The 24,065-nt window shown below is 39.9% G+C and overlaps 1 protein-coding gene across 1 annotated transcript in view; it reads left to right on the top strand.

The window, feature by feature from the left end:
- Positions 1 to 23,029, top strand: part of GOLM1 (golgi membrane protein 1) — a 29,606-nt gene extending 6,577 nt beyond the window's left edge. The window contains exons 4-11 of the mRNA XM_065745656.1: positions 422 to 601; positions 10,792 to 10,846; positions 11,721 to 11,823; positions 13,520 to 13,658; positions 17,328 to 17,457; positions 18,740 to 19,027; positions 21,299 to 21,412; positions 21,729 to 23,029. Of these exons, the coding sequence (XP_065601728.1) occupies positions 422 to 601; positions 10,792 to 10,846; positions 11,721 to 11,823; positions 13,520 to 13,658; positions 17,328 to 17,457; positions 18,740 to 19,027; positions 21,299 to 21,412; positions 21,729 to 21,754 (1,035 nt within the window). The 3' untranslated portion in view covers positions 21,755 to 23,029. The remainder of the gene's footprint in view (positions 1 to 421; positions 602 to 10,791; positions 10,847 to 11,720; positions 11,824 to 13,519; positions 13,659 to 17,327; positions 17,458 to 18,739; positions 19,028 to 21,298; positions 21,413 to 21,728) is intronic.
- The last annotated feature ends 1,036 nt before the right edge of the window (positions 23,030 to 24,065 follow it).

The raw sequence follows: 24,065 nt of genomic DNA, 5'->3' as shown, positions 1-24,065 counted from the left end.
GGATGGTACTTGAAAAAATGCTTTGACCTTGTACTTTATGGATTGTGATTTTCTTTTTTTAATTATTTGTGTTTTGGTGTGGCTTTATTTATTTATTTTAGCCTAATTTTTACGTGAAATTTTGATGGCCTCTACAGAATATGATGTTTCAAAATCTGTGTAAGACTGATGTGTGTGTGTGCACACCTCAGTGTCTGGAAGACATCACCAGCTGAGGAAATATGGGAATTGATGATTGTTAGGTTATTGTTTTCTCTGAGGTTAGGTATTCTTTGAAAGTATTGGAAAAATGTCCATCAAGAGAGAAAGTGGATTCACTGTTACTTATTTTAATTCTGTCTACGTGAAGTTTGAAAGCATGACCCTTTTAAACAGCCTCAGAAGGAGAGCATTTCTCTTTTCCTTTTGTACTCTTCCTCAGAGTCGGATTGTGGAACTGGAAGGCAAGGTCCGCAGGGCAGCAGCAGAGAGAGGTGCCGTGGAGCTCAAGAAGAATGAATTCCAGGGAGAGCTGCAGAAGCAGCGAGAGCAGATTGATAAAATCCAGTCCTTGCATAGCTTCCAGATGGAAAATGCCAACAGAGCACATTGGGAAGAAAAGGTAGGAGCTCTTCTAGCTACTCTGTACCATGAGATTGCAGTTTACCATCACGCTTTCTGCAACAGAGTAAGGTTGTTAAAATATTCTAGCTAATGGGTTTAGTCAGTGTTTGTGCAGCAAAATTTAATGTATAAACTATTATCACATTTAGGAAACAAACACTGAGTGCAGCTGATAGCCCTCAAAGTGGTAGAAGACTTGCTCAGGTTTTTATAATGGAGAGAAACTTTAGTAGAAATGTGTTATGGGCAGGGAAAGAAAGAAACACAAAAGCAAGCTGAAATCTAGATTTTTCTTATTGCACTGCATCGGACTTTAATTGTGAAATATTAGAAGCTACAAGTTTAGCACTTCTGAATAATACCTCTGCCTCCTATATTGTTAGAACTGTCTTGGGTTGACCTCTGTCTTTCTTTCCTGTACACTAATATTTTAAAACTTCTGGAAAAGAAAGAGCTGCACTGACAGATATGCTTGTATTCCTTTTCCAAGTAGCCATAAATGGTTGATATTTGTTTCTAAACACACTGTAAATTTTGTGTCATCTTCTGGATCCAGAACTCAGTAAAACTGGGAGACATTTGAAAAAAAGTAGGCAATTTATGGTTTGGTTGTTTGTATTTTAATGGTGTTTAACCTATTTTAATAGGTGTGGGAGATACATTAGGATATTCAGACAACGTTCAAGTGAAGAGAATAATAGAATTGTTTGTATTGGAAGGAACCTTTAAAGATCTGTTCCAACTCCCCTGCAATGAACAGGAACATTGACATCTAGATCAGGTTGCTCAAAGCCTGATGCAGCCTGACCATGAATGTCTCCAAGGAAGGGACACTCATCCACTCTCTTGGCAGACCCCACTCACTGGGAACTTTACTTAACTTCCTTAATTTCTCCAATATGATGGAGAGTGGCTTGGCAATTAGGTCAAGACAGTTCCTCAATACCTTGAGTAGTACCTCATTAGATCACAGAATCACAGAATTGTAGGGGTTGAAAGGGATCCCAGGAGATCACCTCATCCTTGGAACCTGCCAAAGCAGATTCCCTACAGTCTATTACACAGGAAAGTATCCAGATGGGTTTTGAATATCTCCAGAGAAGGAAGCTCTACAACTTTTCTGGGCAGCCTATTCCAGTGCTCTGTCACCCTCATAGTAAAGTTTTTCATCATGATTGTAGGCAATTTCTTATATTCTACTTCATACTCATTGCCCCTTTTTCTATCACTGAGCACTGTTTAAAAGAGCCTGGCTCCATCCACTTGACTCCTGCTCATTACATATTTATAAACATAGATTAAATTCCCCCTGTCTTCTCCAAGCTGAACAGCTCCAGGTCTCTCAGCCTTTCTTCATAAGGGAGATAGATGCTCCAGGCCCCTCATTATCTTTGTGACCCATATCTGGACTCTTTTTAGGAGATCACTGCCTTTCTTAAACTGGGGAGCCCAAAACTGGATCCAGTACTCCAGATGTGGCCACACCAGGGAAGAACAGAGAGGAAGATGACCTCCCTTGATCTTTTGGCTACACTCTTCTTTATGCATCCTAGGGTACCATTGACCTTCTTGGCCACAGGAGCACAATGCTGGCTCATAGTCAGCTTGTTGTTTATGAAGGCACCCAGGCCCTTCTCTGCAGAGCTCAACTTAGGTCTGCCCCTAAACTTTACTGATGTCTGTAGTTATTCCTCCTCAGGTGTAGGACTCTTTATTGGTCCTTGTTGAACTTCATAGTACTCTTCTTTACCCAATTCTCCAGCCTGTCCAGGTCTCACTGAATGGCAGCACAGACATTTGGTGTGTCAGCCACCCCACTCAGCTTTGTATTATCAGCAAACTTGCCTTCTATCCCTTCATCCAGGTCACTGATGAAGATCTTGAAAAAGATCAGACCCAGCACTGACCCCTGGAGAACACTGCTAGCTACAGACTAGACTTTGTGCCTCTAATCACTACCCTTTAAGCTCTGCCAGTCAGTCAATTCCCAATCCACCTCACTGTCTACTCACCTATTCCACACTTCCAAAGCTTACCTACAAGGTTGGTATGATTTCTCAGCACTCATGGTTGTATCCCATTATTTGTGTGTGTCGAGTTTTTCTAGACAATCTCTGACAAAAGCCTCCTCAACTAAGGGGAAGTCTTCCTTTCCTCAGACTCCCCACCCTTCTCATTCAGCACTGGGCCCACATTTCCATCATCTTCATTTTCCTATTGATGTACAGAAGCTTTCCTTGTCATCCTTAACCTCCTTTGCCATATTTAATTCCTAGAAGGCCTCAGCCTTCTTTGTTGCATTCTTACATGCCCTGAAGATGTTCTTGTATTCCTCCCAAGTGGGCAGACCGCCGTTACATATTCTGTAGACTATCTCTTCCATTTGATTTTTTTCTTGACCCCCTTGCACATCCATGCAGGTCTTCTGCCTGATTTCTTACTCTCAGGGATGCACTTATCTTGGACTTGGAAGAAATGTTGTATGGACTTGAGTACATTCAGATTCCTCAGGTGTTTTCTAACACAGTCTTCTCCTATGATAGAATGGACTTCTTTCGTTCAAGGTCTATCTTGAAATTTGGAGACATGGAAGATCTGAGAGGGCTGATCACTAGTGAAAACTGATGCAAAGAAATGGTTGAGTCTCAGCTTTTCATGCAGTCATCACTAGGTCTTCTGATATGTCTAGCAAGGATGGCATTTTCTTTGTTTCTCCTTTTCCAACTGTTGTTCTTTTTTTCACATCCCAGAGCAGATTTGGTTCAGCTGCGCACTGATGTTCCTGATCCCATCCCTACATGCTCAGACAGCACTGTTTCCACTGCCCATGCATTTCCTTCTTGCTCTTCAGTTCAGCTATGATGTGTTTAAACAGCCATGCTGATCTCATGTCTTCTTTGCCTGATTTCTTGCACTTGGACATCAAGAGCTCTTGTGCTTGATGAAATGTATACTTGAAGAGCTGCCAACACTATTCTGCTCCAGTGACATGGTGACAGTTTCCCAAGGGTTTACATTCAGAAGTTCCTTAAGCAGGTAAAAGTTTGCTTTTCCAAAGGTTTTCGCTTTGCTCTTTGCTCAGCCTGTATCCTTTGTAATCATGAATTCTGTCAGGGCATAATCACTACAATTCAGGCTGCCACCTAATGCCAGGAGAGGTTCAGGTTGGATATCAGGAAACATTTATTCTCTGGAAGAGCAGTCAGGTGCTGGAATGAGCTCCCCAGGAAGGTGGTTGAGACACCATCCCTGAAGGTGCTGAAGAAACACCTAGATGTTGTACTAAGGGGCATGGTTTAGTAGGGAAGTACTGGTGGTAGGTGGATGATTGTACTGGTGATCCTGGAGGTGTTTTCCAACCTAGGTGATTTTATGTTTTTTATCTTAAACCTCTAAAAATGAATCTATCTATGTTGGTGAACAATGGGCCCAGTGAAGCTCCTCCTCTGGTTGCAATATCTGTAATCTGGATTAAGAAAACTGTCGTCTAAGTTGCCTGGACTGGTTGTTGAGCTTCTTTTCCAGCAGATATCAAGGCGGTTGACATCCCCCAACAGAACAGAGCCTGTGATCATGGTGTTTCCTGTAGCTGAGGAAAGTAATTCATTGATGTTCTCCTCCTGATCAGATGGCATGTGATTAAAAACCATTAAAACCAACCATGAGGTTTCCTTTGTTGTCTTGACCTCTAACTGTCACACATAAGCTCTCAACCTGCTTACTGCCATTTTTCAAAGACAGCTGTACACATTCACTTTGTTTTACACAGACCCCCACCTCAGTTTTGTCATTTCTCAGTCTTCTTAATCATTTCTTGATTTTCAGACCTGTTGTCACTTCTACCTTCTAGTAGCAGGCATTGCTACTGTATGTTCCGGGAATTGTTCAGTTTTACCATCCTCTGTGAAAGTACCATTGTTTGAATCTCAGAGTTTAATTTGTGGTTCAGTGGTGCTTGGTGAAACCCTTCATTCTGTCTTGGCATGCTTTTGCGTTCCTCATCTGTCCTGCAAGTAGCAGAGCACATTTATGAGGGGAAAAAAGAAAAAGAAATCTTCAAAAGGCAAATGCTTTCTGCTTCTTTTTCAGTCACAGAATTTCCTTTACCAAGGTAAAAGAATTTATAGATGTCACTGGAATTGTCAGTAAGTTGGTAGACTAGCATGATGGGAAAATATCAAGAGCTAATAACAAGAACTCACCCAAGAGTGGTAAGGAGTGGCACCCTGGATGGAAAAATGCTCCCTTTTGCCAAGTGCAGCACACACTTTTTCCTTTAAATTGCCATGGTACTAGTCAGTTGGAACTGCCACCACACAGTCATTCTTTCTTGTGGTAGAGTTGCTTTCTTCCTTTGAGTTTAGAGAAACGATCATCCACCAAATCTTGCATTTTTTGCCAGGAAAAGTCATGGAAATATTAAAAAAAGATCAGTCTTGCTATGTGATCTGAAATTAATATGTTATTTTGGGGAAGGCTTAGAGAGGCTTCTGAAAAAATGTTGCCTTTGGTGTCTCTTGGAACTTCTGTCCGAAAGAGTCATTACAAAGATGAGAGAGACTAATTAGTGTATTCACACCTAGAACTGGAAGTGTCTGTAAACTTACTGTCAGAGCAGTTTTGCAGCGATGTGATATGATACTGTTATAAGAGTGCTGAATGATCGTGTAAAAATTGCAAAATGGCTTTGAAAACAGCCGTCCTGAGTGGGTGGAGCTGCTCCTCAGACTGCAAAGTATTACATCTGCAGTGCCCGATTACATTGCGTCAGTGATGGTCACAATCAATTGAGCAGCTTGGAGAGGCACCTGCCCTCTGCCTGATAAGATGTTCTCTGGTTCCAAGTGCTCCTGAGCCAGAAATAGTTGCTGCTGGAAAACACTGTGCTTTGTGGTTCATTTATGTTCTTTTGACAGCTGCTGTTGAAAGACAGGATGCAGGGCAAGGTGGGAGTGGGACTGATCTTAATCTCTTAAGTGCATTCTCTTCCATCATCCTAAAATGCAAGTGGTGTTCAGTAATGGAATAGTCAATGAAATTTGCTATTGGAAACCTGGGAGCTGAGGCTGTAGGAAACATTAGGTATAAGTGACGCAATGGACTCATTTCCTCTTCAGGTTCTTGTGACTTGAAAAGAGCAAGACTTAGGAGGCTGAAGACTGAAATGAGCCTGTGTGTGTCTGTGCACTTGCTCTTGTTGTGACACATGAACAGACTTCTCACACAGATGTTTGCTTCCCAGGTCTGCAATTCAAGAGTATGGAGAGGTGTTTTACTGGAAAACTATTTGTAAAAATAACGCCATCAAGCGAGTTGGCATGGATTCATCCACTCTGAATTACAAAAGCTCCTGATATGGCCATCGTGTTGGAGAGCTTAGTTTTTCTCACTAAACACCTTAATCTGAAGGAGCAATCCAGGATCAGAGGCTCTATGATAATGGGATGTGGAATACAGGAAAAGGCTGTTTCTGAGCTTTTGCTGTGTTTGTCTGTATATATCTATGTATAAATGTCTGTGTTCTGAATTCACATGTGATTGAGTGTACATGCACAAACACCTATTCTTGGATTTTAGCTCAGGAGATTCCTGTGGAGTCTGGGATTCCTGGGAAGCAAATGATAAATTCAACCTTTCTGCTTATACAAAATTCATTTCTTGAGATGAACTTTACATTCCTCCTTTCTGGAGATTAGCAGGGATTGTTTACCAAGTCCAGGAGGGATGAATGCAAATCCAAACTCTGAGTGTCTCAGCTCTCTTTCCAAGTTAACACAGACTGTCTAAATGTGACTAAACAGATCTTTACATGATAAACAGGATTTTGTTTAATTTTCATTGTTGTCCAGAAATAAGAAAAATGAAAAGGCCATTAGCTGATTTGTAGAAGTGAATGGTCCATCAGAAAGCTTCCTGTTTCTTGGCAGGAGTTACAGAGCCTCTGGATATAGAGTACTTCTAATTTGAGAGTTACTTTTGATAAGATTTGAGCCTCATCTTAATTTCACTTCATTTCTAGCCACTGCATCTTATTACTTTGACTATAATATGGGTAGGAATATGGTCATAGTGCTGATAATATGGTAATTATGCTACTCATTTAGTTTTGTACCAGACTAACTCACCAGTAATATACGCTCCAGGTTAAAGTAATTCTCAGAGACAATGTGTGACAATCACTGTGAGTTATATCTTCCTTCTTTTCAAGTTGTCTCTGTGCTACTTTAAGGACAAGGGCACAGAAGGGAGGAGGTTTCAATGTAATCCTGGGTAATTGCTTTCATAATTGTAGGACTGTAGAATCATTAAAGTTGAAAAAGACTTTTGAGGCCATCTCATCCAACCACCAACCCATCCCCACCATGCCCACTAACCACGTCCCACAGTGCCACATCCACGTGGTTCTTGAACACCTATGGGACGGTGACTCCACCTCTTCCAATGCTTCACTACTTCTTCGGAGAAGAAATAGTGTTTCTCTCATGTCTGAGTATGTATAAAACGCTTCCTGTCAGCAGACTGCCTTTGAAAAATGTGTTTGAGTTCCTGAGGATTCATGTAGATTTAGGCAGTGCTTCTGTGCGGAATTTGAAAAGCCAGACTTGAAGAGGTCAAGAGACCGTACAGGAACTCTCAGTAACAGTAACTCTCAGAAATCTGGAGTGCAGAGGGGCTGTTTCTAATCCATAAACAATTTTCTAAAGTGAAACAATATCCTACACGGTTGTTATTCAGAACTCATAGCTTCTGGATTGTGCACACCCACGATAGTTTTTTGAAGTGTGGAGCAGCAGAGCAATACTTGTAATCTGTTTCATGTTTAATTCTTAGAATGTACTTCTGCCATTTGCATTTCTGTAATTCTTCCCAAGCACACATCTTGCTTTTTCAAGGAGGGTCAGCAAGCTTTTTTGCTGGAAGTGAGGTGCCTGGCACTGTTGCTCGGTGTCTTTTACCACTGTTCACAGCTGCTCTCATAGCTCCTCTAGGAAGGTCTCAGCTCCCAGCTCAGCCTTCTGAGACAGAACACCTGCTGGCGTGTGGAGTGCAGGCTTTGCTTAGGAGGAGTGGCAGTGGCCAGAGGGAGAGAGAAAAAAGCCTGCTGTGGAAATGAGGAGCTGTCTATGTGTGCTTGTTTTAAAGCAAACAGCGTTGCACCCAACAGCTCTGAATTCCTGTTTGTACTAGAACTCCAGGTGTTGGGAATGTAATTAAACATTGCAATGGTCCCAGAAGTCCTGTAGCCTCAAGGGGAGTGTTGTCTCCAGTCCACCTGCTTATGCCTCATGAATGCAAAACTCCTTTCTACTGGCATTAGCTCTGAAACGAATGTTTACTCTTGTTCCCTGCTTTGGCCTGCTATTCCTTTTTCTGTCACAGACTCTCATTATTAGGTATGCTATGCTTGGTTAATGTTGAAAAACACACATCAGGACAGTGTGCTGGGTCTGGCTGGTTTTATGGTGGTATCAAAAGCTATATACAGCTGTGGTGAAGGAGCTGGTCTAGTAGTTCCTCCCAAGAGGATGATTGAGGAGGCTGCTGTGTGTAAGGCGTTGATGTGATTTAATGCATGTATGTAGCTCAGAATATATGCTCAAAATACACATGCTTTGGGATGATTTTCTCAGTGCCACCCAGCAGGCATTTCTGTGTATTTTTTTTAAAGCCAGTGCCTTTAATATCTGTGCTACTTAAGTGGAATATGACTTATGTACATTTTCTTTGGTAAATGATACATATCTCTGTCACTTCCCATTAAAATATTTGCTGTCTGCTGAAGCAAGATCTTTTTTTTTTTTTATCACTGCTGATGCTGGTGTGGCTTTTGGTTTGGTTTCTGAAAACATGCTGCCCACCATGCTGTGACCCCAATCAGGAGACAGAGTGTTCCTACCTGATGGTGACAAGAACTTCTGTACAAGGTGTGTTGCAAGTACAACAGGCCAGCTCTATGTACAGAGTTACTCCCATGCTCTCAGAAATTGTTTTGATATGATGAGATACTGAATTCACCAAAACTGAACAAACACTGTCAGGGATTATAGATATTGTTGTTTCTGAACAGGATTTAAAATGTACTAGGTGTGAATTTCAGCTTTTGTTTGCTGACTGCTTCCGCGCAGTTTGAAAAAATATAATAACATAATACCCGCCTAATTCCCAGGTGTGAGCAAAGATGAGTTAATGTTTGCATGGCAGGAGGAAGAATGGAAAGCCTGAAGCTATTGATGCAGTTAGGCAGGGAGCTGGCAGTTGGAATGCTGCCCTGTGAATTACTGAACAGCATTTCCTGCTCACGTCAAACAGGTGGCTGGACTTTCATGATTCCTTTCTGGATGCTTACCCTTAAATTCTGGGAGGTAGGTGTCAAAAGGAAGTTTCATTCAATTTGATTAATGTTCAAAAGATTAAGATCTGTACTATTTTTTTTTTCTTCTATATTTTAAGGAGACGTTTTTCACTTTCCTGCATGTCAGCTAATCAGAGTCCTAAGGTGCTAAATGTCCAGCATTTGTCTGCTTCACAGCTGAAATAAGTAATTTAGTGTTGGGGGCGAGTGGTTCATTAAAGAACAGCAAACAAATAACAGAAATATGAGTGAACATAAAATTGCTGTATCAAACTGTAGTACATTTTCTTCTATTCCATTGATAATTTCTGGTAATGGCCATGGTTGACTAATCCCAATGCGGGAAATCCTGAAGGTGATGATCATGGAGTAGCCTCCTTGGACTGAGCAGGCAGTAGCAACTCTTCACATTTCCACAGAAGCATAAACTTCATTTCTACAATAAAACAGTGAAAACAGACCCAGAACTTTTTTTACCCTGTTCTTTGAGAAAGAAGAGGAAGAGGAGTTGATTGATCCTAAGTATGTAGTTTTTCATGTTGTTACTCTTTGATCATTCATTGAAAAGAAACAAGACCTTTGCTCTTGATATTTCACAACAGCATTCGTGGATTGTCAGTCTGTATGGAATGGTGTAGGAATATTTCTTTTACTGGGTTAAAAAAGACTGTCTCTTCATTAAGGCATGAAGGAGCACTTATAAAAGGTAGACAAAAGACAAATCCACCCCTCTGCTCTGTGTACACTTGGACTGATTAACACTTCCCTTTTCATTAACTGGTACTTAATACTGTAGTCTCCAAGAAAATAGGTGCTGTCAGTGTCTCAGCATGACATGGGAAGACAGAATGAATGCAAGTGAATGAATGCAAGTATTGCTTTGTCTTTAAAGCAATAGGAGTACGAGTATGCATCACTACTTGAGTTGTAGCATTGGGAAGTCAGCTTGATGTATCCTGACCTCAGACCACTGTGGAGTGCACATGTTTCCTGAGAGAACGAAAGTTGGATAACTAGAAAACTGTAGTGAAGTGTAAGAAAGATGTTCCTGACTGGATGTCATCTTTAGGAAGACTCCTGTGCCAGGCTTTGAGTGTTAAAGATTAGTCTGAATTATGTTGACATTTGGCTCAGAGGAAATATTTTCATTTAGGTGTACTTTATTTCTGCTAATACTCAGGTGCTTTGGGGCACTTGTACTTATAACTTGGTAGAGAATGAGATAGGGAAAGAGTGGACAAATCATAGTCATATATTGACTGCTTTTTTAGACTGAGAGTGTATGCAATATGAGAGAACGGAGAATTATTACTCAGGGCTTTCTTACCAAAACAAGGGTCTGGCTGATGAGAAACGTGACACAAGGCAGGGGCTTCTTGCTGCTTTTAGAGTTTGCTTATTCTCTTTCCATGGCTAATGCTTTCTGGCTCATCCTTGCATTCCTGGTGCTGGTGATCAGGAGCTAGTGGTGAGATGTCCTGCACTGTTTTCCTTCAAGGGGTGAACACAGTGAATCTGGCCATCACTGTAATAATGAGATTAGATCAGGATAAAGCAGCAAGCAATATTAGTAATGGGCTCTTTATATTCCTCCTGCTTTTGTTTAAATGTAGTGATATCTAGTTTTATCCTGTGTATCCTAGGAAATCTCTGTTAAAATAACTCTTTGTTAGTTTTAATCTCTAGAATAGCTCATAAAGTTTTTATTTTCAGCTGTAACCCAGCACTTTGCAAATTAAAATTCCTATTACAAGTGCTTTGGTTTTATTTATAACGTCAATGGTAACTCAGGCCCTTTGCAATTAAAGCATTGTTTTCTGTTTTGCTTCTTCCAGGCTGTGCTGATAAATAACATCACAACAAATGAACGATTGATCCAGAGTCTACAAGGTAGGATATAATACCTCTCTGTATTGCTCTTATTTTATTTTCTTTAAATCCTCTGTTTTTAAGACTTGTGCTTTTTCAGTGTCTTTTGAGAACACTGCCTTTCTCCAAACTGTGGGAAATGTGCAGGAGCTGGTGTGATTTCAGTTCTGCATCTACTCAGTTTCGGTTCAGTAAACTGTCAGTTTGGATATGCATCAGTGCCAGAGGGAATTGTCTGTATGGTCTTGATGTAGGCTCCTGACTCTTATCTGCTAATGGTATAAAAACGATGCAAATTAAAAGTATTCGAACAATTCATTGAGAAGGTAGTTTTAATTCCACTTTTATCACATATGCTTGCATTCCTCTGTGAGGTGATTAGGTCATGCATTTTTGCAACAAGAGAATTAGCAAAGTTGTATTAAGCAAGAAAACTTAGTCTAACTCATTTCAATTCATGTTGGTGTTCCAAAAGTGTTGCTAACAATGCATGCCCCAGTAGTCTAGGAAACAAATCTTGAGTTCTATAAACAAGCAAATACATTGCATCAGTTCTTCTGATGTCTTCACAGAAAGCTTTCTGTCTGGAGGTATTTATAATGCTATAGCATGTCAATGATGCTTCTGACATTAATAAAACAAAATAGAGAATTCCAAGTCATAGATTCCTGAGGAATGTATTGGTAAACTGTGTCTTTACTTGGGAAAGAATTGTAAACATGTTCTCTGATAGCTAATTAATATGAATGCTATTTCATACTACATTTTGATAAGTCTCTTCTAGGCCTGAAGGTAGATCTTACAGTCAGGTTTGTCATCTGATATACGTGTTGTAATATATCTAGGAAAATATTTGTGTATATTTTAACGTATATTTTAATCTTGTTATGATCAGAACACTTGAAAGAGTTACAGACAGAGTATGGAAAGCTGCAGCTGGATGTTTACCGGTTTCAGAAGAACCAGACTAACCTTCAGAGAAAGTTCTCATATGACCTGTAAGTACGTTCTTTCTAAATGATGGCTTCTGGAGTTGTAAGTCACTAACCCTGAGAATTCTTTTGACAGCTGTAGTACTATCAGTAGATGTACTGTTTTAAGGTGGAAGTGACACTGGACACATCTTCTGAAATTGCTCAGAGTTGATCTTGGAGAAAAGCATACACCTTGCAATGACCAGCATCTCAGTATCCATAGACTTCTTCCACACCTCTGGATGTTCCTTCCAGTGCAGGAGAAGGGTATTCTCATTTCAGAGCTGGGGGAAACTGGATCATGAGGAACCTAAACACTGAAGAAGTTTAAGAACTAAAATACAGAAATGCTCTTGAGAAGCTGTACCTCATGGAGTTGCTGGAGGTCAAACAGGGAGCTTCTGGTAGAGTTATGGTTCTGTAGTGTATTTCATACTTAATCATATGTTTTTTGTGTTGAAATTTTCCACTGAATTGCAATACACAGGTTAATGAGCAGAAGTATCTCTCAGTATCTGCATGCTAACACATATTTCTGCTATTTGAATTTATCAGTTTGTTTCTGTTAGTAATGTTCTTGTACCTCAACTTGTCTTCTCCCCCTTTGTGCATAGATACAGAAAACCAACAGCTGTCTGTGTGTACTCATTCAGATTTCCATCAGGCATATGATTGTGATATGTATTTTTTCCACCATTCAAATTTTGGTTAGATTTAGTAGGAGTTTCAACCAAAAGCTCAACGTGGCAGTCAAAGAACCTGTATTTTCAGGCCAAACTTGAAAATGTGAAATACCATTTTTTTCCTCCCTTCTTTCCCAACTGCTTAATAATTCAGGATTTGTGTTACAGCATTTGGGATGCTTACTGACTGTCAGTTGATTACGTAGTTATTTTTTTTAAGATGTTACTCTTTTAGTAGAGATGAAACAGATGGGTTGTATAGGTGGAGTTTTAATAATTTAGAACTTTTAAAATAAAAGGAATATGAAGATATAAGTTTATACCAACCTTTTATTAAACTGCATTATGCTTACATGTCAACCAAGGTGTTTTACCCCTCAAAGTACACTACATCTGTGACACAGATGGATCATAACATAGTCGGGACTCTTGGACATTTGTTGACCTTGTTTGCTAGCTAGATAAGAATGTGTGTTTTCCAGTGTTTTCCTTGAAGGCTGAGGTCATCAAGAGTAAGTGAATCCGTAAGTGAATGCTGTGTGCTGGGCAGTCATGCTCTGCATGAGTGGTAATCCTTGAAGCACTACATGGATAAATGGGTGTGGAAAAGTAATACAGAATTATTGTAGTAAATCTAACATCTGAAAACTCAGGCTTGTTGTCCATGTTATATTTTCAAGTACATCTCATTTATCTGAAGAAGATCAGATCTGTAGAAAACAGCTCCAGGATCACAGCATGCACAGGGTGAAGAGATGAAGTTTTGGTGATGAAATCATGCTGCTTGGATGGGTTTGTCAGGGTCAATCTGGGTGCCAGCAGGACAGAACAGGGATTAAGCAGTCAGCTCATCTGACTTCCATCAGTCTTAAGGCTGATGCACCATATTCTGCCTCCTGCCTGGTAATCCACAAAAGCAGTTATCTCAGTTGAGGAGCTACACTTTCTTAGTGAGCTTTTACAAAACGAAATTTTAGAAGAGAGTTATGAATGTGGATTGAAGTTCACGATTACTCACTTGTTCATATTTTCTCCAGGTCACAGTGCATCAACCAAATGAAGGAATTGAAAGAACAATGTGAAGAAAGGATAAACGAGATCTCAAAAAAAGGCAGTGATGTACCACAAGTCAAAGAAAATAAAGACTTCTCAGAAGATTCTAAAAGAAGTGCCCAGGTATGATAGGAGGAGTTTATTGTAAATCTTTTTTCCTGTCATTCTTAAGAGGTTCTCATTCTTTCTGCTATTTGCAGCTGACATTATTGTATCTCATTACATTTTTGAATACTTTCATTTGCATCTGTTGAATGCTTCTGACCTATGTGAAATTGAGCGAATCTGGGGACTGAACCAGGTGGAGATCCTGGAGAGGTCTTTATTGCTCTCCAAATTACTGTCCTCTGAGACAAGCGAAATTGAAGAGGTGAGAATAAGAGTGGTGAGAAGCCATTTCAAGAATGTTTGTGCTGCTGAGCTTTGGTGCACAGCTCCTTTTGTCTTTGCTGAAGGGTTTCATTGCTTCATGAGTTGAAGTTGTATGTGTAAAGATGAGCATAAATTTATTGTCAATCACTTCAGGGAAGCAGCAAGCCTCAAGTATGGTACTGTAGTCCACAGATGGGACTTTGTGGCTCAGCATTTTATCACAGTACCGTGAGTTTCCACAGGAATACAGATTTCAGCCTTTTATATCAGAAATGAGAGTTTTGGGGTTTTGGCATCAAACTGCCGCAGAAGGTGTTGCTGTATGTAACACAAACAGTCTCAGTGGGATAGCATGGGCTTGCCAAAGGGGTGGCTGTGTCTACCCACTCTTTCTTCCTGAGCTGTGGAATGCTGAGAAAAAGAAATTAAATACAATTGTGTTGACTTGGCACGTAAATTAAAAGTAGGATTAGATCTGGAACAGCTCTTGAGTAGTTAAGCTTGCTATGGATGGCACTGAAAACAGGCAGTGAAACCTCCAGATAAAGAGGCAATTAATATATTATACATATCATAATTTAATGTAATGTGCTCTTTCTTCAAGACCATAAGCACCTCTGACAGAAATTTTAACACAGTTGCAACTGAGCCTATTTGAATGGCCAACTCACTGCAAAGACAAAGCTGTCTTGGTAGTATCTGCCTTGTGATGTATGAGAGAGCTACCAGAATGAAGTATTAGAGAAAGTAGATGCTAGTCTTTTATCCCTTGTGTTTCCAACATTTATGACAGTATTTCTTACGTCAAGTTGTAACTTTCTCAGTTCTGTGCCCAACTTTTGCATGTGCAAAGGCTGAGTTATCACCGTGTATGTTTTCAGCTGGAATAATTACACTTTTTACAGATCATAGTGGCTCAGCTACTGTGATTTCTTTTTTTCATGCTGAGTTTCTGAAATGTACATGCTTATGTAACAGCAAGGTCGGTGTTAAAATAAATCAGGGAAAGAAAATGGGTTGTTGCTTAGTTAATAAATACACAGGTATTCTTACAGTTCTGTCTTTTGAGTACTGATGCATACTCCCAGGCTGAGAATATAAAATGTGTGTATTAACTTCTCTTTGGCATGTATCAGTTACCTTTTCAGACAGAAGACCAACTGCTTCAACTTGTAGTGTACACACTGTTTTATATAATATCATCACTAGAAGTTACTGAGTTGAACATTTAAGATAATACATGCTTAAAGCTTATTGCATGTCTAATTAAGAGCTGAATTCTTGCCATTCCTTTCAGTCTAGATATTTTTACAGAAGTATGTGTGCCCCAGCATAAACTGGAAAGTAGTCTCTGGTGATTTGTACTGCAGAGACACTTTTTTACATATAAAAAAAGAGGAATATTTAAATATAATATCTTTATGTTTTAATTACTGAAGAAAGAAAGACTTCTTCTGAATACCCTTATTGCAATGTCTTTACCAAGTCTTCTGTGGGAGTAATTGCTTCGCAATCTGATGTGTTAAATTATTTATTGTTGATGTTGGACTCAGTGGTGCTGACCCAAGGTCTTCAGTTCTGCCTGGCCTTAACTGAGCTTAAATAATTTCATAATTGCGAAGTACTCAGTGACCTACGCATCCTTTTCAACTTCAGTTTTGTGGCTATTTAATCACTTATTTCTGCAGACATTTTGCCAAATGACCACACTGAAGATTTGGCAACCTAGTAATTTACTGACCTGCTTAGAACAGTAGGCAATTACAGTTTACCAGCAGTTGGAGCAGGAACATTTTTGTGGACTCTATGACTTTCTGTGCTATGAAGTTTCTTACTCATTTGTGTAGTGCTAGTGATTAAAAAAATGTCTGTCCGTACACTTTTCTCTCTACATCTTTGAAAAGATGAATACATAGAGTCATCGTAGAATCACAAAATGGCCTTAAAGATGACCAAGTTCAAATTCCTACTGCCACAAACACTCACCATATCAGGACTGCCACCCACCAGAGAAGGGTTTCCAGGATCCTATCCATCCTGGCCTCAAACACCTCCAGGAGTGGTACATCCACAGCTTCTCTGTGTAACCTGGGCCTGGGTCTCACTGCCCTCAGAGTAAAGAATTTCTTTCTAACATCTCACCTAAATCTCCCCTTTTTTAGTTTAAAGCCATTCTCCTTTGTCTTCCCACTGTGAGACTGTTTAAAAACGTTGGTCTCCTTCCTTCTTGTAAGCTCCTTTCAAGTACTGGAAGATTGTAATGAGGTCCCACTGGAGCCTTCTCTTCTTCGAGCTAAACAAGCCCAGTTCCCTCAACTTTTCATCACAGGAGAGGTGCTCCAGCCCTCTGATCATCTTAATGCCCCTCCTCTGGACCCTTTCCTACAGTTCCACATCTTTCTTGTGCTGGAGGCCCCAGGCCTGAATGTAGTAGTCCACGTGAGGCCTCTCAAGGGCAGAGCAGAGTGAGACAGTCCCCTGCCTCTCCCTTTTTGTTGGTCACCTCTCTTTTGGTACAGCCCAGAATACTGTTGGGCTTCACGTGTACACCACTGGCTTGCATCCAGCTTTTTGTCCTCTTGCAGCCTGGCCACATGCTCAAAAAGTTAATTGAGCTGGGCACACATACTTTGATCAAACTGGTTAATTACAGTCTGTTTGTTGTTTTTTTTTTCCTGTGCTGTTATAGTGCAACATGGGCTCCAGGCACATCTCATGTTCCTTTCTTACGTGAACTGAATTAACGTAGCTATTACATGCTAATGTGAGTAAAGACTGCATAGGGAATTGTAACTGTTTAACTGTTTAATATCTTCAAGTTGGTAGATTATGATTCTATGACAACTTAGTTATTTGTCTTTCATCAGATCTTACAGGTCAGAGTCTGAGTCCAGTCAAGTACCAGTATTCAGTACTTCATCCTTAAGTTAGGTCTACCTAATAATTTGGTCCAGTTTTTTATGGGTTTGTTTTGGTTTTTGTTTCCCTTCTTTAAAAAGGTTTTAAGAGGTTCTCTAAAAAGGTTTTATATTCAACATAGTTTTAGTCCAGTTCTGCACAGTGTTGATTAGCTGATTCTGCCCTGATGTGGTAGCAGGACTACAGTGGAGGAATGTGTGGTGCTACAGTTCTGTGACCCAAGCAGAATAACAGGAAACTCTAACCAAGAGCAGTAGTCTCAGCTGCAATTAGACAGAAGAAAGGGTGTTAGATGCTTGTTACATATTATGTGCTTTTACATAGAAACATTGCTGCCTATTGAGAATTGTATGGTACTTCCATCACCAGTAAAAATTTCAGTTCAATTATTTGAGTGTGTTTAGATTTCTTTTCCTACCCTGAATTCCGACCGGACTTCAGCTTCCAAATCCAGGACTGGGTGTTCAGACCAATGTGTGTCTGTGTGCATTTACTTTACAGGCTGATGGACAGCTGCCAGCCCCAAGACAACCTGAGTTCAAGCAGACTGACTTGGAACAGCAGAGAACCAATGAAGACGTGCCAAAAGCAGTGCCTACAGTAAAAAGGACAGATGTGCTGCAGCCCAATGGTGAGATAAAATGAGTGATATTTTAGCAACTTGAGTAGGAAAGTTTGCAAATTAACTGAACACTAAAAATATTTTTGTATATGGGAAGGAAAAAAATGACAGCAGTGGACTGAATTATAGTAAATTGACCTTTAGCTGCAGAGAGGTGTAATAGGTAATTTATGCAAGTGTTTTTGTTACTGCCATTTCTGTTAGTTCAGCTATATTTAAATTGATGTGTTGTTTCTAAAGCAAAATAAAAATATTGGTAGTTCTGTAGTCATATCACTCATTTACTGTTGAGAGAATATTTTGCATTTGCATGCAAAAGTTTTTAAGTATGTTTTTGATTTGCTTGTTTAGTGCGTTCGTTACATCTAGCCTGCTTCCCCTCCCTGCCAAATAATGAAAGTTTGGCTTTAGGCAAATGCACTCCTGTGCTTTTTGTGTGTTGTCAGTGAGCAATAGGACAGCAAGGGAAATTAGAGATCAGATCAGGTAATCCATGGTTGCTTTTGGCATTCATCTCTCACAGGATGCTGACTTGAATGGGTGTCCCAGTGTGCTAGTCTCACAGAGTACTGTGCATGTTAGAAATCCAACTTCCTATTAAATGACTCTTTTGTGCTATCTTAAATAACAGTCTTAGGGGTAATTAGCAATTCACTGCAACAGCTGTGTTTAGTTTATTCAGGTAAGCTTTATCCTGGCATTTTTCAGCTAAAAATACAGATACATGACGTGGTAATGTGTACCAAAAGCAGCAGCCCACCTCTGCTTTCTCTCCATACCTGAAAGTGAGAACAGCCTTTATTTACTCAAAAATCCACCCATGTATCCACTGCATCCTGAGCTACTTTTGAACACTTAATCTGTTACGTTGGTAATGGTAAAGCATAGCACTCATGGTGCTTACATGATGCTTACTTAGATGCTTAACCTGATACTAACATAGCACAGTGGAAGTTCTAATAGAACACACTGCTCTATTTCACCTGACAAACTTTTTTTTTTAGATTTGTTTCTTTTTTAACTCCACATACAAACATTTAAGTATGTAGCAGCATGAATCTGTTGACAGTGGATACTGGACTTCACAGGTTTTATCCTTCAGCTTTCCTTGGTTTGAAAAGCATGGGCTGTCTTCTGTCTTTCTCTTTGAATCTGAAGTGATTGAAAGGAATGTAAGAATTGCATGTGAAAAACAAGGCAACGTTTATTCAAGGTTTTTAACTTGTGCTGCCACTGGAAGACTTTTTTGTTTTGTTTTGTTTGAATTTTGAATCATTGATGTAATTCACAGAAGGAGTAAATGGCCTCACTGCCATCAGAAAAGAGGACTCCAGAGCAGAGGAGGAGAAGCTCTCTGCTGAACTGAAGCACCCACAGGGTTTGGCCGTGGCTGGCACAGGTCATAAGGAGGTGCCCCCCAAGTCAGAGAAAGAACTGAGTCCGGCTGAAGATGGAAGAAATATAGCTAAGCAAGAGGCACCACAGCCAGCTGCAGAACAGATTGCTGAGGAGGAGGTGGAGAGAGAGCAGCTCCTCAATTATGATGCTAAGCAGAGTGACTCTCCTCCTGGACAGGCTGGTTGGTAACACCTTTCACGTTGCAAGAAAGGGAATAAAAATGCACAATGGGGTATGATCTCCAAAATGGTGGGTGGAAGTTGGCCAGACTTAGTATAAGACTTTGTAAGTGTTAGTGTGAGAGGCTACACATCAATCCTCAGCATTCCTTTACAGTCAGTGGGTGAAGATGGAAGCTCCTGTTTGTACAACATGAAGCTGCCAGGCTGGAGTCCTCTGCGTCACTGTTCTAGCTGTTCTCTCCTTCTCCCTAGTGTCTGCACAAGGCATTTGGGAACTTTAGTCTCAGAAACGTTTCAGTGTTGAGACTTACTGAGAATATGACATGTTTGGAAAGGATGCACCATATTGTCCATACAAATTATGGTGCATCCTTTACAGATACAAAATATTTCACAGGTAGTCTGTTTATAGCTACCCGTTTCAAAATATGTTGGCATGAGTAAACCTTTCCTTGAGACTTCAGGTATCTGAAGTTCATTATAGTGAGGCTGCAAAACTGCAAACTGGGAGTTGTCAGCTAAGGTGCCAGTTTTTCCTTCTACCATGTGTGACCACATGTCTGCACTGTGCTGAATACTGATGTCATGTCCCAGCCTGACCAGAATGTGGACCAGACATCCTTCTGGCTGTCTTGAAGAACTCCGTCTTAGGTGGGCTTTAATTCATGCATGCAGAGTGGAGCTCCTAAAATTTGGTTATCAGCAACTTCTCTGCAGAACGAAGTATTTTCTGATGCAGTAGGAGCTTGCAGCAGCATTATGAAGGATCAGTTCCTTGCTTTTCCTGTACTCATTCCAGCCTGTGTCTCCTGTCTTCTGCCAATTAACTCAAATATCAGCTGTTCAGGTGGGGCAGTTTCTCATCCTTCCTCATGCAGTAATTCTAAGCAGAATCGATAGCACAGGCAGAAAACAAGTAGTAGTTTTTTAATCCAGTAAATGCATTCATGTAATGTATCATGATATTATATTAGTATAGTAGATAATTTGGCAAGGATAAATAATATGTCTCATTTGCATTGCTAAAGTAACACTTTTCCAACTGCACCAAAAAGATATTTAACAGAGCAGACAGTGAGATCTCCAGTGAGATGTGACTACAAGTCAACTGTTTTAACTGAGGTAGAGAAAAGCCAGAAAGCAAAATCACCCAACAACTAGTGCAAAAGAAAGCACAGTGCAGCCTGTGGAAGGTTAGAGTTCTCTGGATGCAGGAACAGCACAACATTCTTCAGGCTTGATTGTTCAACAAAAATAATGTACTTTATGTTGTGAATTCCTTTGTCTGCAAGGAAGCAGAAGTGGATTCTCCTACATTCTCAGAGCATTCTCTTCTTTTAAAAGAAGCATTTAAAGCTTCTTTTAAAAGCTTGAGACCTTTAGGTCTATTACTGTAAAGTATTTTTGTGTTCTAAATGTGTACAACATAATGCTAAAATTTTTCAAGCTTTGTTCTAATCAGCTGACGTTTAAATTTGGCCTTTCCTTTCCCTTGAGAACCAGAACCAGACTCTTTCTCTTAATGGGTCGTTATGGTTCCTCTGGCTAACTGAAAAAAATAAGGGTAGAATTCTTGCAGTCAGAAGTAATTTACTTCTGAACAATCTGTGTTAAGAAGATTTTAAGGTAGTGAAATTTGCTCAAGAGGAAACCGTATGGAGCAGCACGGTGATAGAGTGAAGAAAATATTTTATAGAAAACCATTTTTGACCCAAGTTAGCACATCAGGGATTTGATTTAGTAGTTGGGTAGGGATAGTGATAGGAGGATGGTTGGACTAGATGATCTTGTAGGTCCTTTCCAACCTTATGAACCTATGAACCTATCAGTAAAATACTCATTTCATGCATCTTCAGAGCTTGGTGGACAAGCTAAAACAAGAAGGGAAGAATCTGAGATACCTTTCAGGGGAAGTGCTAATGCATTTAAAAGCAACATCATAGTCAGGTTTGCAGTATAATCTTCAGGTTTTACTCTTTCTTAGAATGTCACTTAATGTATTCTGAAATTGCCTGATGCTTTTTTGTCCACTTGTATGCCAACTGAATTTTGTTACATTTCCAAATCCATAATGATTGTTATCTAGCTCCCTATACAACATAGACAGCAAGGGTTTTCCATTCTGACAGAAAAAATATTAAAACTCACTATTTAAACAGCAATTCATCCAACTCATTCTTCAAACAGCAAAATAAATTCGGTCATAGATTTTTTTTTTGCAGTACCCTTCTTGAGCAGCATAAAACAAATTAACTGTAATGTTTTTCCAGACCAACAAGCACGTGAAGCATTGAATCAGAATAAGAATGTTGACTACAATTTAGATGAGAACGAAGCTGAATCAGAAACAGACAAGCAAGCAGCACTTGCAGACACTGAAACTGGTAAATAAATAAAGAATATTTTACTTGAAGCACTCCATGCTGAAAAGTACATCAAGTAGATGACGATATTCTGAATGTTATCCTTTAGCAGATAGAGATAGGTAATTCCTCTTTGTTCTGCAGCTTTCCCTACTGTTGAGTATGATGTGTTTTTACATAGCATTACTAATGCTTCTTTTTAGTGCATGGTGGAGGGGGGGAGTATGTGCAGCTTTACTATTCGGCAGTAGCAGCCCTTTCAACATTTTCTGGATGAAGTCCTATCACTCCTGAATCTTAAAGAGATTTATTTACCTTTTTCTTTCTTCCTTTTTAGTTCAAAACTCTAAACAAAAAATGTGAAGAACCACCTGCTTGACCAAAGTGGAACACAACAGAGGTTGTGAGCAAGGGAAATTCGTGATGCATCTTCGTCAGCTCTTCCTATAAACAGCAAGAGCAAAGTGATTTAGGAATGATTATCTTCTCCAGGCTTTGATAAAGGCTCAAATGAAGTAGTTTGTCGTGAAGTTTTAGTACTATTTCAGGAGTAAAAAATTTCTCTCTCTTGAGGCTTGTTTTAAAGCAGCATGATCTCTGCAATGAGATTTTCTTCCTACTGATTATAAAATAGAAACCAGCTAACAAGTACTGTAGTAAATTTGAAGTCAGCTAACTTGTACAGTTGCACTACAGTAACATTATGTGGACTTGTGGCAGATGGGAAAGAGTAAAGATGGAATTCTCCCCTGAGCAGTGCAGTAGAGAAAATCCCAACCTAGTTTTAAGAGGGAGGAGCTAACTTTGAGAAAACATGGGAAATAAATATTAAAAGTGTTCCCATGCTGCAATCTGCCCTCGTGCCATTTCTGACACCATTTTACTGTAAGGTGGATAGACTCAGAAAGTGTGATTGTAGTCCTCAGATACAACACGGCATTATATATTTTCCTTGATCTCATAAATGAGACTTTTAGCTTACATGATGTGTACCAGGAATGAATTGCTGTCTTGGTTTTATTCCTAGCTTTTGAGTTAAAGATAGATCCTAGAATAGAATGTTCTTAGTAGATTAGCAGGAGTGTTTCCTGAAAGCCTTGCTGGATGTCTGTTCACAAAATCAGAAGTCCCACTAGCTTACATGGATATCAGTCAGACTGACTCCTGAACTTGTGATGTGAGAGGCCTTCTGCAATGGTGTGCTACTTCTGCCCTTCCCTCTACTGAAATGATGTGTTCCACTGAAGAGGAGAAAGGAAATGCCTGCCTCATGGAACAGCAGATTCAGCTGTCGAAAAATGTCTTCTCTGCTGGACTTTTGAAGGAGGCAGACCAGGTTGTGCATTTACCAGACATCTGCTCATTGTCCACAGGTGAAAGAGTAGTTGATGTGAAGCGCCGTGTCACACACCATTATCATGTTGTTGATACTCTGTACTCTGCATTTTCTGCAGCTAGTTTATTTGTGAAAGCCTAAAATACCCATGGCTGCCACTAAAACACCTTATAACTTCAAGTCTCAGATGGTTTACTGACAGACTTTCCAAGTGTGATTTGAAGTATTTTGAAAGAAGAAATACCCTCCGAGTTATTTGCTACTGTGTATTATCACAATTTAAGTCGGGTTTTCCTGTGCCAGACTGTTGCAGTCAGTAATAACAGAGGAAGCAAATACTTCTAAGCAGTAGAGAGGAGGATGTATGAGCATTTCTTCTAATGGCAGATGTGGGAAACCTTGGGGATAATTCTGTATTGCTGCTTCTTTTGCTTTATCTTTTGTAAAACGTGGTATGCTTTGACATCAAAATGTTTACTTGAATTCAGGGTAGAGTGAGCGTTATCTATCTGAATCTGTAAACTGTTATTTAGCTGAGGGGAAGTTAATCAGGAATTTCTGATTGCAGAATTGTACATTTTAACACTATGAAATGTACAGTGAAATGTTGTATTAAAGTTGAGCGAATGATTTTAACTTGAGTCTCCTGAAGTCCTGAACAAAGCCCACAGTTCTTTAATGTAGTTCATACATTGCCAGAGAATTCTTTTAGAATTAGAGTAGTGCAACTGCCTGACCACTTTGGGGCTCACAAAAAGCTAAAGCATATTATTGAGGGCATTGTCCAAATGTCTCTTGAACACTGACAGATGTGAGGTACCAACAGCCTGTCGAGGAAGACTGTGGCAGTGGTTGACCAACCTCAGGGTAAGGAAATTGTTGGCTGCACTTCTGCACAGTACCTCTAGATCCTGAATAGGCTTCTGGCTAGCTGGCGTCCTTCCTGTAAACACGGCCTCCTTCACTCAAAGCACAATCCCTGTACCTCTGTCAGTGGAAGGCTGAAAACCTGTGTGAAAGCACCATTCAAAATCATAGAAGAATACTGTCTTCACTCTCAGTAGCCTCAAGTGCTGTAGCTGGGGGGATACATTTCTAAGAGAGAAGGGACTGTTGTGTGACTTAAATTAGGTGAACAAAGCAAGATTCACTTGGAATTGTGATTAATGTTTATCAGGAAATTTTGTACTTGCATGGTGGAGGGGAAGCTTGTCTTCCTGGGCATCAATGAATGCTTGTCCCCACTGCTTTTTAAAAACAAAGTCTCGTCCATTTAAATAAGCATTTTAAAATAAAAGTAGTCTTCTCTTGTCTATTACCTTATTCTGTACTGTTGAT

The sequence above is a fragment of the Cyrtonyx montezumae genome, unplaced genomic scaffold (genome assembly GCF_038088225.1).
Source record: "Cyrtonyx montezumae isolate F1298 unplaced genomic scaffold, pur_monq_1.0 scaffold_36, whole genome shotgun sequence".
NCBI lineage: Eukaryota > Metazoa > Chordata > Aves > Galliformes > Odontophoridae > Cyrtonyx > Cyrtonyx montezumae.
This window is presented reverse-complemented; position numbering and strand designations above follow the sequence as displayed.